General features: G+C 37.1%; 2 protein-coding genes across 3 annotated transcripts in view; one reads left to right on the top strand and one right to left on the bottom strand.

Annotated features, from left to right (window-relative positions):
• LOC145667811 (uncharacterized) overlaps window positions 1-3,499 on the bottom strand; it is a 174,204-nt gene extending 170,705 nt beyond the window's left edge. Inside the window, exon 1 of the mRNA XM_081735243.1 lies at window positions 2,097-3,499. Coding sequence (XP_081591369.1) covers window positions 2,097-3,499 — 1,403 coding nt within the window. The remainder of the gene's footprint in view (window positions 1-2,096) is intronic.
• Window positions 1-17,181, top strand: part of Nplp1 (Neuropeptide-like precursor 1) — a 179,866-nt gene that overhangs the window by 120,086 nt on the left and 42,599 nt on the right. The gene's annotated exons all lie outside the window — the stretch shown is intronic.

The raw sequence follows: 17,181 nt of genomic DNA on the forward strand, positions 1-17,181 counted from the left end.
TCGAAAATGTACAGCACTCTCTTTAGTAGTTCTGTTTCTATTGACAGTTCGGTCTTACTTAAAAAATAACCCTCTAATATTCAACATCGAGAAATCCACGATTATGTTTACCATAAATTCGCAGGGGATAAAATAGAATTAGGATCCTTTAGCCGTTTACGATTCGACAATCATCGTAAACCAGATACATAAATAAAAAAAAAAGCCTAAGTAAAACAGAAAGACTAGTAGAACTTGTTGGTACTTCTTCCGCGGCAAAAATGATCTAACTACCTAAACGACAAAAGTTAGTATGACACTCTAAGTATTTCTTTCTTTTTTTTCTTTTTTTTGTCCAGCTAGCGCACGCTAGCTACTACCCGAAGAGGGTTACGCCCTCTGTAGGGGAAGAGATGCAAGAAAATGTAGTACGATGTGCAGGAATCAGTGGTGGGGATATGGGTAGATCCAAAACTTTATTGCACATACTGTAACGGTCTTTATGGAATTTAACCATAAACATGAGGTAAGGTAGGTACATACTTCAATGAAGGAAGTAATAACTGGTAATGATATTATGTGAGATGATGAAATGAAGTGCGAAAGACATCACAACACACAGGTTCTGTTAGTGGAACAAATGCAGGTTATCTTCTCGCCTAGGGGCGACGCTAGGCATTAATGAAGACACAGGAGCCCTGTTAGTACATGGCCATATGTGAGGTAGATGAGCGGCTGTAGCGTATGGCTCGTAGTAGACGGCGTCAGGGTGGTCTGGAGGCAGAGTGTAACGGTACAAAGTGAATAGTAATGAGAGCGGAGGGTACAGAGCAGCAACGGAGGAGGCACTTCGAGCGTGGTTTGCAAAAGTTTGCTGAAGGAATGGATGATTGTTGTGCAAGCGCTGGGTGATATATTTAGTACGTAGTGTTTCTAGATGATATAAGATGTGCGGAAATGTAAGTCTATTGTAGAGATTTTGAGTGGGACTAGGCAATTTGATACGAAAAGCGATTCGCAAGGCATGACGTTCCAGGATGAGTAATTTCTCGTAGTATGAGGTCGGAGCAGATATCCAAGCTGTAAATCCGTACGTGAGAATAGGGCGTAGAAAAACTTTGTATGTGTTCAGAATTGTATGAGTATGGAGTCCCCAGGTAGTTCCAGCAAGACTTTTCAGAAGATTGAGGCGAGAGTACGCCTTCTTGGAGATATCTTTCAGATGTGCTGTCCAGGTTAGATGGTGATCGAAGGTTACTCCTAGATATTTGACACTGCGAGTAGGTTTTAAAGGTACATCTTGTACAGTGAGGTTCAAGAATGTTGGGTTGCGATGTACACGGGAGCGACGCTTCGAAGCAAGAAATACAATAGATTGAGTTTTTGCTGGGTTTATTTTCAGTCTCCAGTGGGAGCACCAATCAACAAAGGCATTGATAGCATCCTGGAGAGCCAAATTGAGCTGATGAAATGTTTTTCCCGTGGCAAAAAGTGCAGTGTCATCGGCATACTGAAAGAGCTTAACAGAATCTGGGATTGCTGGGAAATCAGATACGAATAGGATATATAGTAAGGGCGACAAAGCCGATCCTTGGGGAACTCCAGAATGAAGAAAAATAGGAAATGAAAAACTAGCGTTGATACAGACGTAAGCCAGTCGACAGCTAAGAAAATTAAAGATGAATCTAAGGTAACCAATAGGCAGGCGAAGCTGTTTGAGTTTATAGATGAGAGCGGGATGCCAGACCTTGTCGAATGCCTTCTCGAAATCAAACAGGACCAAGCAGGATGGATTGCCTGTGTTAAAATGATTAGATATGGAATTTGAGAGGCGAAGCAATTGGTCATTAATACTAAAAGAAGGTCTGAAACCAGCTTGTTCGAGTGGAATGACGTCATGATGTGCCAAGTATGAGTGAAGACGTTTGACAATGATCCGTTCCAATATTTTACTGAAGGTCGATGTTAGTTGAATAGGACGGTATGAGCTAACAGAAGCAACAGGTTTATGTGGTTTGAGAAACATAAGAGTTTTCGAAGTTTTCCAGTCAGCAGGTACAAAGCCAGTGCGAAGAATAAAGGTAAAGATGTGACAAAGCAGATATAAGACTACGTACGGACTTTCTTTAATATGTCTATATGTAATAGAATCCATGCCAGGGGCTGTGTTACGTCTGTGAGCTACAACTGAAGTGACGTCAGAGATAGAGATTGGTGCAGTAAGTGGATTGTTGTCGGGCAGAGTGTGATTAACATTAGGCTGGAGATGAGGAGAATCCAGATTGAGTTTGTCGACTGGATGCGAACGATGGGGATAGTCAGGTGCAAGAGGTGTAAAGATGTCCTGGAGATACCTTGCAAACGCATTTGCCTTATCTGTATCGGTATGCAGCGGAGTATTCTTGTCGATAAGAGGATATGTTGTGCGAGTATTGCGACCTGTAAGTTGCCGGAATCGTTTCCAGTATTGAGTGGGGTGTGAAAGTGAACCGAGATTGTTGCAAGCTTTGACCCAGCATCGCAATTTGTAAGCTTTAAGGTAGTTATGCACCGTTCGTTGCAACTGCCGGTAATGATGAAGAGAGTCAAGGTTGCCAGTGGCAGCATAATCTCTATAAAACTGTCGGGACCGTTTGATCAGTGGTAAGTAGTGAGGCGGTAAAGAGGGGCGAAAAGTCAAAACTGTTGACTTAGGAATGTATTTGTCTGTGGCGTTATGCATAGTATTGACCAGAGCATCCAGAGTTTCAGAAAGTTCTGATTCTGCAGTTGGTGGAGGTAAATGATGAAGATGATCCTGAAGATACGATCTGTAGGCAGTCCAATTTGCTTTATCGTAACGATAGATAGTACGGTGAGGAGAAGGCTGAGAAGTGGTAGTTACACGGGTCTGAATGTCTAGTTTGATTGGAGCATGATCGCTACCAATAAGATCAAGAACGTTAACACAGCTACGATGTGATATGTTGCTCGAAACAATAGCTATATCTGGAGTAGTCTGACTCGTGGGACGAGTCGGTTTTGGAAGTGGCAGAGTCACTCCAGTAGTATGACTGGTGATGTAATTGAGGAAACGGTCCCGTTGCGTATGTGTCCGGCTATGTAGATTCACATCTGCCATAATTATGTAGGTTCGGAAGGTATTTGAGATATACTGAAAGAAGCTGAACGGAATATCGTGCCCAGGACGGATGTATATGGTTGCTACAGTCACATACAATTCCTTGTAGTATAATGATGTGATAAGGTATTCAGGAAGATTGTGCAGAGCCGGAGAATGACTCCGAAATGGAATAGAAGGTGAAAACCCAATCGCTACTCCCCCATTGGCTCGCATAGCAGCTAAAGTGCTATCTTGACGTAACAATTGGAAGCGAGGTATGCGGCATGACAATCGAGATGTGAGATGTGTCTCATTAAGGATAAAGGCATTGATTTGTTCTTCGAGTAAAAGTGCTTCGAAGAGCGGCTTATGCTTTGGTAAAGAACGGATATTTAAGAACAAGAAAGAAAGCGCCATAATGCAGTGAATGATAATATGGATGGCTAGAGGATAGCTCTTAAACCTCGGTTTCGAGTGCATTTGAGTGATAATAGACATTATTGCCGGAATATGTTGGGCAGATATTGGCGTGGAAAATTGCTTTAGCCGCGGTTTGAATTTGTTGGGCGATGTGATCTCGAAGGAATGGATGGATATTCTGTAGCGAGAAAGTAAGGAAGGTGAGAAGCTGATGGACAGTTACAGGTTGTTGTAAGACTGGATTGGCGGGTGGTTGGATTTGTTCCGGTATGCGTAATGGTGCCACAGTTTCTGGTTTTGTTGGTTCCGGAGCTGGTTTAGATCGGCATTTGTAACTGTATGTCGGGTGAGAATGATCCTGACACGTGGAGCAGGTTGGAGGTGATTGTAAATTTGTACAGCTTCTTGTAGGATGTGGGCCGGAACAGTAACCACATTTGAACGGATTTCTACATTGGGAAGTAGAGTGTTGACCATATACCTGACACCGTTCACAGCGAAGGGGTAAAGGAGCGGAGGTGCGTGACGGTTCAACACGATGGCGTTGTTTATAGATATAGGCGCCACGGGTGAGTAACTCATCGATAGTCTGTTGAGAGTTTGTGAGAACCCGCACCATGTATGTCAACCCATGATCGTTTTTGATTCGGATACATTTTATGATACTGTGCCCTTCCAGTTTAAGTTCTTCAAAGACCTCCTCGTCACTATAGCTCGGATCTACCCCTCGTATAACGACAGACAATGTTGGTGATTTCCTCGGAGGTGGTGGCTGTTTCGGGCGTTGGTCGCTAAGCTTTGTCATGGTTGATTTGGAGCCAAAAATCTCAAAGCTGCACTTGTTCCGTGTCGTACGGAGAAATTCCGGGTCAGGCGTCTTAATAATCATGCCATGCCTAATCTAAGTATTTCTTATCAAAGCGCAATTTGAATACTTGTTGTATGAAGTTATATAGTGACTCACGAAACTATTCGAAAACATGGAAATTAAATGAAATTGAGTTGATTGTATAAAGGAAATAAATTTAATTGCGGCTATTACCTTCTTAGTCTCTGCTTCGCCTATAAGAGGGACAACGGGTTTCTCGAAAATTTTTGTGATCTTTTGCAGGTGGTTAACAATACTGCCACCTATATGTAATCTTTGACATGTATTTCTATATGTGACACCTAAACAAAGACAATATTTTATTAACGCTGAATGCACAGAAAGGAAAAATTAACAAAACAAAACTCTCTGGACACTTTGATGAGGAAATATTATTAATGTTAGTAAAACAACGAAATCAAAAAGTCAATATATTGTAGACCTTCCTTTCTCTTGAAGAGCTTCCTGCAGGCTAGTAGACATATTTTGAACGAGTTTCCTAGTGAAATCAGGAGAGATCTTCCTTCACTGTTCCCTCTTTGAGTGTTTCTTAAAGTTTATGGACCTCTTTTATCTCTCTTTTTCCAGCTTATCCAATAGATTTTTTTATGACATTCATATTGGGTGATTAAGGAGGTAGATGAAGCAATTTTTGGCAGTTGTATAACAGGTAAAGCTGCACAAAATGAGATGTGTGCTTTGGGTCGTTATCTTAGTAGAACATAAACGTATTGAGAACGCCAAGTTTTTCTGCACTTTCTTCAAATTATCTTTCAGGATGCGAAGATCATCATCATCATAGGTATTCTGCCATTATTGGCAGGTCATTTGCCGCAGCTGAGAAGCTTCCATGCTTCATGATCTTCCGCTAACCTCTTCGTCTTCATGTATGATCTTTCTGTTTTTACACCGTCCATTAATTGTAGCCTCCTTCGCCCTCTCCCTCTCTTTCCTGCCACCATACCGTCTAGCATGTCCCTCATGGTACAATTTCTTTTCAGGCAATGTCCCAACCAGTTTCTCTTCATCTTCTCAATAATATCTAAAACTGTTATTTTCTCCTCCAACATTTCTAACACTCTCTCATTCGTTTCCCGCTCGACCCAACTAATTCTTTCCATTCTTCTCCACACCCACATTTCGAAGGCTTCCAGTCATTCTTCAACACTTTTACGTAATGTCCATGTTTCCGCCCCATACAGTACAACACTCCACAATAATCATATTATAAGTCTTTTTACTCAACTCTTTATTCAAGGTCCCTCAAAACAGTTAGGGGACTTTTCTTCCCCCTAAAGTCTTCTTTGCCATACTCTACGAAGATAGATGGTTTTGCTCATTGGTTGATCAATAAATTTCAACTCATTTACACCATTGGCGAACATACAGTCCCACACCCTGAAAAGTACACCACCATGCCTCTCAGTGACTTGTACACTCTACTCCAAAAGCTCTTCACTGGCTTTCCTGCACGCTATAATTTTCCCATCTGATACATAGATATTGAATTTCGATTCATCGGCAAACATAACTCAATTCCACCATTCTTTTGTCTTTTCTATATGTTCTCTGGCAAGGACTTTGACGTTGACGTTACGTATATACGACTATTTTCTCGCGACGCGTCTGTGAAAATATGTTCACAATACTCTGTGAACAGTCTCTACACTGACATCCTTCCTCAGGTGTTTCCAGTGTACAGTGATTCTCGGAGCAGTTAGACGGGGGATTCCTCTTCACTTTCATCACGATGAATTGTTCTCTAGTAGAAAACTTCCTTTCACGTCCTCCCTCAGGACACAGTTTGAGCCTGTCCTCCTTACTGAAAAGTTTGGCTACATCGTACATGATACTTTTCTTCATTCGTGACATTTCTGCAATTATACGACAGCTCTTGCCCTTTACTTTATGATAAATAATCACCTGCGCTAGTAGAACATGCTGTTTTTGCTTCTCCGTTCCTTTAAACACGGTTGAATTATTTTTTGACACACATACTCATCGACTAAGTTCTAGACCTTGTTTTCGACAGTATGGGTAATTTCGTGCATCTTTTTTTTTTTTCATTGGAAAGTACTATTGATGGTATTGCCACCAATCGCTGTCCGAATAGTTTCATATTTTCCTTCATTTACATCTTGTACTATTATGTGCTTTCGTGCTTTTCGGTTGCCTAACATGTAAATCTTGATATTCCACACTTCACATCATTAATTGCATTTATATCTTTCATAGCATGAACACTAATGCATGGAGTTTCCATGAGTCCGAATAATTTTGTGAGTCACTGCAGCTGATGTGCGATCAAATGAAGCTACGAACACCATACAGTTCTGCTAACAGAAATCTTATTTTCCAACCAGATTCTGAGTTTTTTAAAAAAGAAAAAAAAATATCGAAAGAACCAGATTTTACTTCATCATTCAATATTGTGAACAATGGTAATAATAAAAATAAAATAATAATAATAATAATAATAATAATAATAATAATAATAATAATAATAATAATAATAATAATAATAATAATAATAATCGTACACATTTACGATAGGTCATTAAATTAAATATATATTTTACTTCACTTTTATGGTTTTAAATGATTGTCTAAAACAGCCCGCATTGTTATTTTTCCTCGCACACAGTCATTGGGCACATATTGGTAATATGCGTGCAAACTGATGTACCATAAAAATAATCATTAGCACATAAACATGCACGAACGTGTGCTTAGGTAGGGTAGAGTAGGTTAGGTTTGGTTAACAAAGTAGCATAGGTTCGTGTAGGAGGAGAGTATGAGTGTACTAGGTATTTGTACAACACAGGAATGAATGATAAAAATTTGTTTAGGAAACATATAGGGCCTACTGAAAACTAATTTGATATTAAACATGTGAAAGAGAAGCTAGATTTCAACTAGATAACATTTAAAAACAAATAGATTTCCCATAGTGCGTCCAGTAAGAGAACGTCTCTGACAGCTCGCAGTGACATTGCCACTACTCGCGTGTCAAGGTTTTTTTTTTTTTTTTTTTTTTTGGTGCAACTGTAGTGTCAATTTAATTAATGGTATAAGACAGAGTGATCGTGGTTGGTAACACTGATATCAAAGTAGGGGCTGCAATGTCCCACTGCATGTGGTAAGAAACGTCAGAGACCATCTCTTGTTGGCCATGCTATAGCAACTAAATCACTAATTTATCAACTAGACAACCATCCAAAAGACTACATATATATAGTTGGAAAAGAAGTAAATTAGCAACGCTTGCCAAGATAAAAAAAAACCAAACAAAAAAAAAAAAAACAATATTGACATCGTCAGTGTGTTATCACCTTTTCAGAGCAAAATGCAGCTAATTGGGGAAGCGTGGGGGACATACCAGCGAATCTTTTTCAGTAATAATGTAATGTAAGTTTTTCTAGTGAAGAAAGAATCATGTTTATCTAATTGATAAAAGGAAAGTGAGACAATTTAAACCATATAGTCCCTATATCGCATAATAAAAATATGGTCAATTTAAATATTATTTAGGCCTATATGTTACGTATCTGCCTACTTGCCTGCCTATAGCTGTTGTGAGGTTTCCTCTTATTTTCTTTATTATAACAATATGGAAACTAAATTTCAGTAATAATAATAATAATAATAATAATAATAATAATAATAATAATAATAATAATAATAATAATAATAATAATAAATTTTATCAATAAACATGACGGTCGGGATATTTTAAAATTCGGACACAACTACGTCGGAATCCATGACATCATCTCCAAAATCTCCAAAACCGTATTTATTGTCAAGATGAAAAACAGCAAAATTCACGAAACATTTATATAACTTCTAATCAAATATGTATTTTGTATACATTTCTTAACGTGAAAAATGTTTATTTTTCCATAGCATTAAAAAAAAATCTATAACCACTTCTTTGATTACGCCACTCATACTATATATATAATACACCTTATGTTGTTTTCAAGTTCAAATAGTACATTTTGTTTGTGAATAAGAAGACTGAAAATTGCAGTGTTGTTTATTTTCATTAATGTAATAAAAGGAATTCAGAAAAACTCATTCTGGAATGGTAGGAATCTTTTACGACCTTGGTGTTTCTTCCTTTAATAAAATCATTTACTTGAAGTGAACCATAAGTAAAAGGACAGCAAATGACAATCGATCAATATTAACCGCAACAAACGAAATAACATTTGTAGTAGAAAAGAATACGCCATTTGTAAGACTTTTAATGGCAGTTTTTTTTTCTTTTTCTTTTTTTTAAGGCAATAAAGAACTTTGATTGAGGATTCTGTTTACAATTCCGTCCCATTGAAAAAAAAAAGCCTACTTTCGTTAGGGTTTGAAAACTGAAAACAGGAAATAAAAACAGTAATGAAACTTTAAAGGCTTCATTTCGTTGATAATGGATTACGAAAAGTTAACAAAAAAAAAAAAAAAAAAAAAAAAGCCATCAATCTGAGATCGAAACAAAATGTATTTTTTTCCTTCCGGCTTATCATGTGGAAAGGTGAAGTTGTCTTTTGAGGAACGAGCCAATATAGATGTACTAGAAAAGCGCTCAACCTAGGTATTGTATATCAGGACAAGCTTTCTCAACCGATGGGTCTCGTAGCCTTACAGGATTTGTCGATGCAAGCAATGTGCTGACGATTGCAATCTGGGTTTAAATATATAATGAAACCATATAGTGTGTATTTAGTAGAAGGAAAAATCAGTTTCTTTTTCTGGAATCAGTGTTATCAATGGCTGATGTAGATTCATTGAAACAACTATGTAGTTAATGAAGGCTGGTGTATGTTGAACAGATCACATGATGCGTTGGAATCGTGGTTGCCGAACTCTTTGCAACGATAGGGACAAGCGGCCCTGACGACAAACTTAGAACGTTTAACAAGTTGTAATTGTAATTGTAATATTGACAAAATATGTAACGTATGACTTCCAAATAAAAAGTACCTGGAATATTTGGTATAAGATACAACATTCAACTATTATCAGCAGAGCAATCAGCAACATTGGTTGCCTAGAAATAACCTGAAAGAACACTACAGTGATGGGCGAACAACCCTTCCCCTTTGTCTTGTTTACAGCGCATGTAGTTGTCTGTCTGAAGTGCCAACTTTTCTATGTTGAAACAGTACTTTTTTTATTACTGCTTCTAATAAATATTCTGTAAAATCATATTTCCAGATATTTATTAAATTAGCCTTGTATGTATAGTTTCCACCACCCCATTCAGGGCACACAAATTTGGCTCACGGACCGGAGTGAATATAAACTTGCACATTACCATGATCTCTGCATATGGAGGAGGTGGTGTTGACTAGAAAAGGACCCAGGATGCTCTACACATCTGCCAGATTTCCTCATCTACTCATTTGATAGACGCTAGATTAGATTAGAACGAAAACTCCTCCTCGCCACTCTAGTGACTAGGATGCGCGTCGTTATTGCACGAGGGTCTGGATTCGACTCTCGGTGGGAGCTCCTACGTGGCTAAGCAGTTAGCGTACGCCCCTTTGGCGTGGGAGACCCGGGTTCGGTTTCCGGTGGGAGCTCATGTGGTTCGGATTCCACGTTAATCAGTAGGTCCACGTCTCATATAGCTTCGCTGCTAAACGGGACGTAAAATTCAAAATCAACTCAATCAACTTGACTCTCGGTGGAAGAATATTGAATACATTACGGCGATTCCGATCCCACTTCTAACTATAGGGTTTCGTCCTACATGGACTTGCTGTTGACAAAAGGACCCTAAATACAAATCAATCCACCAATTAGAAGGAAAGAATAAATACAACCTTACTAGATCTAAACAAATCTGAAAGGATAGGTTACCCAGTTTGTAGATAGATTCCTTATCAATTACACCACTGCGGATATTTAAAAAAATAACCTCTCACTGTAATGCTTTGTAAGCTAAATGAGACGTGATTAATAAAAGTGAATGATCATAACAGAATTGGTGGAATGAGAGTGTAAGAGAAAATGGGAGAGTCTCCAGGAAATCCATGGACACAATGCTGTCCATTACAAACTCATGAGACTGGGAGAAAACAGGAATTCATCACAGCAAGGGTGAGCACTCTACCACTGACCACCGTACCTCCTCCTAGGATTGGATTTAATAATAATAATAATAATAATAATAATAATAATAATAATAATAATAATAATAATAATAATAATAATAATAATAATAATAATAAATGTATCTAAAAAATCAATATGGTGTAAGTTACTAGTTGCTATTTAATTACTTGAAATTTAGTGACAGTTTTTATTCTAATTAGCTATTAATATTCACAAATGCGTCAGTATTGCTTATGTTGATGCAGCTAATAAAAAGCCTATTTAGAAGAATCTATTGAACAGACTATTAAGAAACAACGTATAAATAAATGGTTTAAAAAAAACTGTTGAAGCAGGGATAAAATAAAAGAGTTGTAGCAATAATAGAACATTGTGAAGTAGGAATCTATTACGTATAAAAATCCAGTGGTATACAAAAGGAAAAAGAACTGGAGGTAATTGTGCAGAGCGGATTTTCTTTCAAGGAGAAAGAGGACTTAAGAAGATTTACCTCTGATGGAACACGGCGGAGAAAATTAATAATACGCCTTTTTTTCGAGATCTACAAAGAAAAAAAAAGAAGGTAAATCCCACTATACAAATGTTCTGGCTATTTTAAATAAAGTGGCTAAAATGGGCATCCGAGCCTGGGCTTGAAATCCCAAATAGTCCTATACATCAACGAGAAAGAAAAGTAGAATACGGTACCTTAATGGAAAAAGATCTAGGATGCGAAAGAGAAACTCTAATGAATTCCAGTATACAAAGAGAGAGAGACTTAAAAATAAGTAAAGAAAGTTAAAAGGAAAATAAATAATGATAAACTGTTTATAAAATAGGAACAGATAATTGTTTTATCAAAGAAACTCAAAATAAAAGCTTGAGCTCTTTTGTGGCTAAGCGGTTAGCGTACGCGCCTTTGGCGTGGGAGATTTGGGTTCGATTCCAGACAAAAGCTGATGTTATTCGGATTCCACTTAACCGTCTCATACAGCCTCGCTGCTGAACAGAACGTTAACTCAAAATCAGCTCAACTCAAAAGAAAAGCCTTACTGAAATTATGATCCTTTTACAACAAAATTAAAAACACAGTACTTCTTAAAAAAAATATTCTTCTAAAAATGAAATTGGACATATATTGTCCTGTTGTTTTAAATAGGAGTTTCAAGGAGATCATATATTTACGAATTAATATATACAGTTCTCATTTCAACAAGTTTTTTTTTTTTTTTTTGTAAGTTTTTATTTCTTGATGTTCATCAGAATATTTAGTGTTCTAGATGACAGGTGTTTCAGTAATTGCAGTTTTAGTATATTTGGTAACCAAACATAAAAATAAATCAGAAGTATTTACCTAGTTAATAATACTTTGGTATTTCCGTCATTTTGTGTTAGGTTAGTGCAAATGAATGTAAATTTTGAGGCACGGTAGGAAACTCAACTCAGAAACACAACACAGGGATGGACAGTCAGTCAGTAGACAGTACATGTTGAAGAGGTTCGTATGCAAGTGCAACATGGAGAACCCAATGTGATGTCTTCGTAAAAAACATCACAGGAAAGAGGAGCCCATCATCATGTTAAATTGCTTCTCCTGACAAAAATGTAAAATATCGATTTCTTTTTCGTGTATCCTTCAATTGTGACTGATGTTTCTTCGTAAATTCAGAGTGTGACATTCTGCGCAGCAAGACGAAGTATAAATATTAACAGTGCACTTGTACCAGCAATGGCAAATGAACACACCACTCACCGTTAATTTGTCAAATTTCGTTCCTGAGGCATTGTAAAGTTAGCACCGACCAACATCAGTTTCGGATGAACTTTTCAGAAGCGCCGTGGAAGCCGACCCTTTGGAAAATGTTCGTATCATTGCATTTCTACTCTTGTCCTTTCAACGCGTGCTTTCATACAATCTTCTTTTTGTTGTATTTGCAAGCGATACTTTAGATCCTTCACAGAGCGTCATAGCATCACTAACAGTTTATTGGCTATTGACTTGCCACCAGCATAAAAGCGTCCGTCAAGCTTGAATGGAACACTGAATGCACGGTTGCGCCCATATAACTTCGTTCTGGAATCCAGTTTGCGACATGCTTGCAAGCTTTCCAATTAAGCCGGATGTAAGCTTGCAGACTTCCAATGCAAGCTTACAGCAAGCGGTTTGCAAGTTGTATCTGCTACTAGGGCAACATGCCATTGTCGTCCTTCACTTCGTGCAATGGTTTAGGTTAAAAAAAGTTGGACTTATTGGTGAAAAAGCACAGTGACTCACAAGAATCGCGTGTAGAGAGGTAGTTTTCTGAATGTAACGAGTAACCGGTAAAGTTACGTACATCGGATTGCCGCTTCAGATGAAAAATGCATTTGCTATGACTATCGTAAACGTTCAGGACAGTGGTTGAATCGTGATCAATTTCAAGGATGGTTTTGCAAATCTGATCTTTACCCACATAATGCGATGTTGCTAGTGTGGTGGTCTATGGTGGAAGCTATCCATAACTTTTTTCTCAAGAGAGATGAAACAATCAATTTAGGTCGTCATAGTACTGAACTCTATGCAATGCAGAAACTTGCCCACAAACATTCAGCAACGTTCAACAGATATGGTGTCCTATGTCACGTAAAAGATGATGCACGCTCTTCATGAGATACAGTATGAAACCCTTCCTCATCCACCACATTCATCAGGCATCTCTTCCATTCATTACCACATCTTCTAGCACGTCGATCAGTTTTAAAGGCGAGAAGGCCTTCCTTGGTGATCGGGCGGTGGAAAGTGGGGTTGAGGAATTCTTCGCAACGCAAGATCCAAACTTCCCTTGACATGAATTCCAATCTTGCCCCTGAGCGATAGCAAAAGTGTGTGGATGCAGACGGCAACTGTTTTGATTAATCAGGTATTGTCGATCTTAGGTTTTTGGCCATCGAAAATTATGCAAATCAGGCGGACATTCCATTCGCACCAACTTAATACGAAATTATTATATTTTGCAGCAAAACGATTTTTTGAATCTCACAACATCATGATAAATCACGCTTTGTTTCTCAAACCACTCTGTTTAATGAATGTGGTGACTATGTAGTATATATATATGTACTTCTTATCTGTAATTCTGTTTTAATTAAATTCCACACCACAAGCGTTAAAAAGTAATTAAATAGTAAAATTTCTACAAGATATTTCTTTTCATTGTTATGAAAGAAATTATATCAGAAGTAGTACAGTATATTTAGTTAAAATAATAGAATAACTAAATTTTTGAGCTGGAAGTGTTTTATTTCTTTCATACTCATGTTTTAAACGTTTTCGCTTTTCCTGTTATTATTTGCGTATCAACAACTCCGGAGTTCTTTTGTACTGCAAGAAGGGAGAAAATTAAATTAGTTCTCTTTCTCTCTCTCTCATCCAATCTCTTTCTTGTTCTCTCAGCTTTCTCAACATTCGTCAGTTTCTTCTATCAGTCACAAGATTCGTATTTTTTTTTTTTTTTTAATGAATGGAAAAGCCATTGTTAAAAGATATAACACGGAGTTCCTGAAATTAGTTTTGTTTTTCCTCGCTCTTGCTAGCTCTGTAGTGAATATACACTACACAGATGTTACCATGTTATAACTACTACGATCTGCCGCAGTGCAGAAGATTTAACTAGTAAAACTTCTCATCAACGATTGTACAACGTGACGTTAGTGTCAGTTCGGATTCTATGAAGGCAGTGTTTTGCAAACATGAAGTAATTATTAACTTAAAATATGCAGGGTTGCCACACGACATCTTTCACCGGTATATATCATTAAAAAAAAAAAAAAAAAAAAAGTAAAGTGAGCGTCGAGACGGATTTTCTCCCACAATGAAGTTGCCCTCTAAAATTTTGAATTCTAAACTTTCTCCATGCATAGTCAACATAGTGCAGGCCTATGCTCCCACAGGAATGCAACTGGTGAAGAAATGAAAATTTTTACACTAGACTCGAGCATGTATCGGCAAAATCCCAAAAAGTAAAGTGTTGATAATTCAAGAAAATTTTATTGTGAAGGTTGGAAATACAAGTGAGGATATCCATTTAAAATCTCTGATTGGACCATATGGCCCAAGTGTGCGAAATAATAGAGAAGAAAGATTATTGGAATTCTGTGTGGAAAATAATAAGACGATATATGACATTCTCTTCCAGCACCACCAAGAAAGCGATATACTTGGATTTCGCCCGAAAATAGAAACCAGATTGATTTTTTATTGATGAAGTATTACTAGAGAACTTCTATCCTAGATTATAAGACGTTTCCTAGACTGTGGTAGTGATCATGTTCTATTAACCATGAAAATATGGATCAAACTCAAGATAAAAAAAGGAGAAAACAGAGAAACGATTACAACTGACCGGTCAGAAATCCTTCCAAGAATTCTGGAAAGAAGTAAGACCAAAACTGCAAGAAATCACTGCTTGACGTACTGAATCAGTTTCCTAAACTTGGAATAAAATGAAAGAAGTAATTTCTTCATCCATTCCGGATTTATATATATATATATATATATATATATATATATATATATATATATATATATATATATATATATATATATATATATATATATATATATATATATATATATATATATATATATATATATATATGTATGTATAGATTGATATAGATATATAACACCAGTGGTGCCCCCCCCTTATGTCCATGACGCACCCCCCCAATTGTCTATCCGTAGGTGTTCTTCCATGAAAAAGTCTTCTTTTCGATTAATTTTTATATAGATTCAAACATATTTATATAGATTTTTAACCCCCCCCAAATATTTCAATGACGCAGTTTGCGTCATAGCCCCCCTCTGTGGGCACCCCTGTAACACCAAGAGCAAAACAGTATTGTTTATTGTTCCTCACACTTCAGTTAAATGTAAGGAGAAGCCTGAAGAGTAATGGTGTACATACTAATCAAGACGTTGAGAAATATTAATTGCTTAGCCAAGATATTTAGAGAAATTTCAGGAATGATCGGTCCCAACTTATCCACAATGTGGTCACCGAGATCTAACAACATCAAGACCGTAAACAAACACAAGAACCATTTTTGAAATTCTACAGCATCATTCCGAAGTTTAAACCACGCTGAGTGGTAGTAGATGTAAATTATGTTCTAATTGGAGATAAAGAAGCAGCAATCGGAAGGCGGAAACAGTATTTCAGCAGAAGATTAGATCATGAACAAACCGGCAGTAAAGGAAAGTCCTGAAATAGAACCTACAATTTCACATAATGAAGTTATGAATGCATTTAAACATCTGAGGGATAATAAGGCCCCTGGAATTGACCACATAACAAGCGAGATGCTTAAAGAAATGAGTGAAGAAAGTGTGAAGTATATATTCCTCATGTAATAGAATATGGAGTAGTGGAGAATGACCAGAAGATTGGACAACTTGGGCCATGAAGGAATCAGATTAAAGAAACGAATTGATGCATATGGAATGAATGTGATGTTGGCGTAGGATGTTACGTGTACCCTAGGCGGTAAGAAGAACTAATGCACCTATCACTGAGAAACTGAAAATTTCTGAGATTCTCTCGTCTCGAGTCACCAGGAGAATTTTCCAATTGTTTCAGCATATAATACAACGAGAGGAAGATAATATAGAATATATAAAACCATTATGGAAGGCAAAATTGAGGGCATTAGAAGACGAGGATGAGACAAATAAAACACACAACTGGCCTACGTCTTCAGAGTGACCTAAGGAAAGCTAACGATTATGCAAAATGGCGACAGTACATTAGACATATGATTAGCAAAGTCAATGGGGTCACAAAGCTCAGAAATGAGCAAAACTATAGATGATGATGATAAGATTTGCAGATGATATCATTCTTGAGGCAAACAGTAAGAAATACTCAAACACCACTCAAATCCATACAGTAAAAAAAAAAAAAAAAAAAAAAAAAATGTAAATGCAAGTATAAACAGAACGCAACAGTTACTTAGCAGGAAATTCAATATTAAAATCAACAAGAGTAAAACAAAATTTATAAAATGCAAAAGAAAAGAAACAGTAAGAAAAATAAAAATAAATATTAAAATATAATATCGCTTCGTGGAAGAGCTGCAGAAATTCTGTTACTTACATAGTAGAATAACATGTGATAATAGGTGGAAACAAAATGTAAAATTTAGAATAGCTCAGGGAAAGAAGCCATTCGAAGAAAAACATAAGCTTCAAACTGGTACATATAGATAAAAGTATTTGTATGCAATGTGTCATTGTACGGATCTGCGGCATGAACTCTAGAAAGAAACAAAAACTTCTAGAAAGCTTGTAGCTGGGAACATCGACAAAGAACTGAAGAAATACTTGAAGAAAGCGTATGTATGCAATGTGTCGTTGTGTGGATGTGAAGCATGGAATCTAGGAGAATGCGAAAAATGGAGAATCGAAGCCTTCAAAATGTGCGTTAGAAGGATGTTGAAAATTAGATGGGTGGATGGGATGTCAAGTGGAAAAGTATTGGAAAATGGTAGGAGAAAGGTACCATAGACTATTTCGAATAGAAAAGGTAGGATGATTGAGCCCATTATGAGGTATGAAGGAATCATCCTACTAGCTATGGAGGGAATAACAAAAGGAAAATATCTAGAGGAAGGTCACAATCGAAATATAGACCAAATAATATAAGATGAAGGGAAGAAAAAGTGCAGAAAAATGTAG

Source organism: Thermobia domestica, chromosome 13 (genome assembly GCF_964235325.1).
Source record: "Thermobia domestica chromosome 13, izTheDome1.hap1.1, whole genome shotgun sequence".
In the NCBI taxonomy this organism is placed as follows: Eukaryota; Metazoa; Arthropoda; class Insecta; order Zygentoma; family Lepismatidae; genus Thermobia; species Thermobia domestica.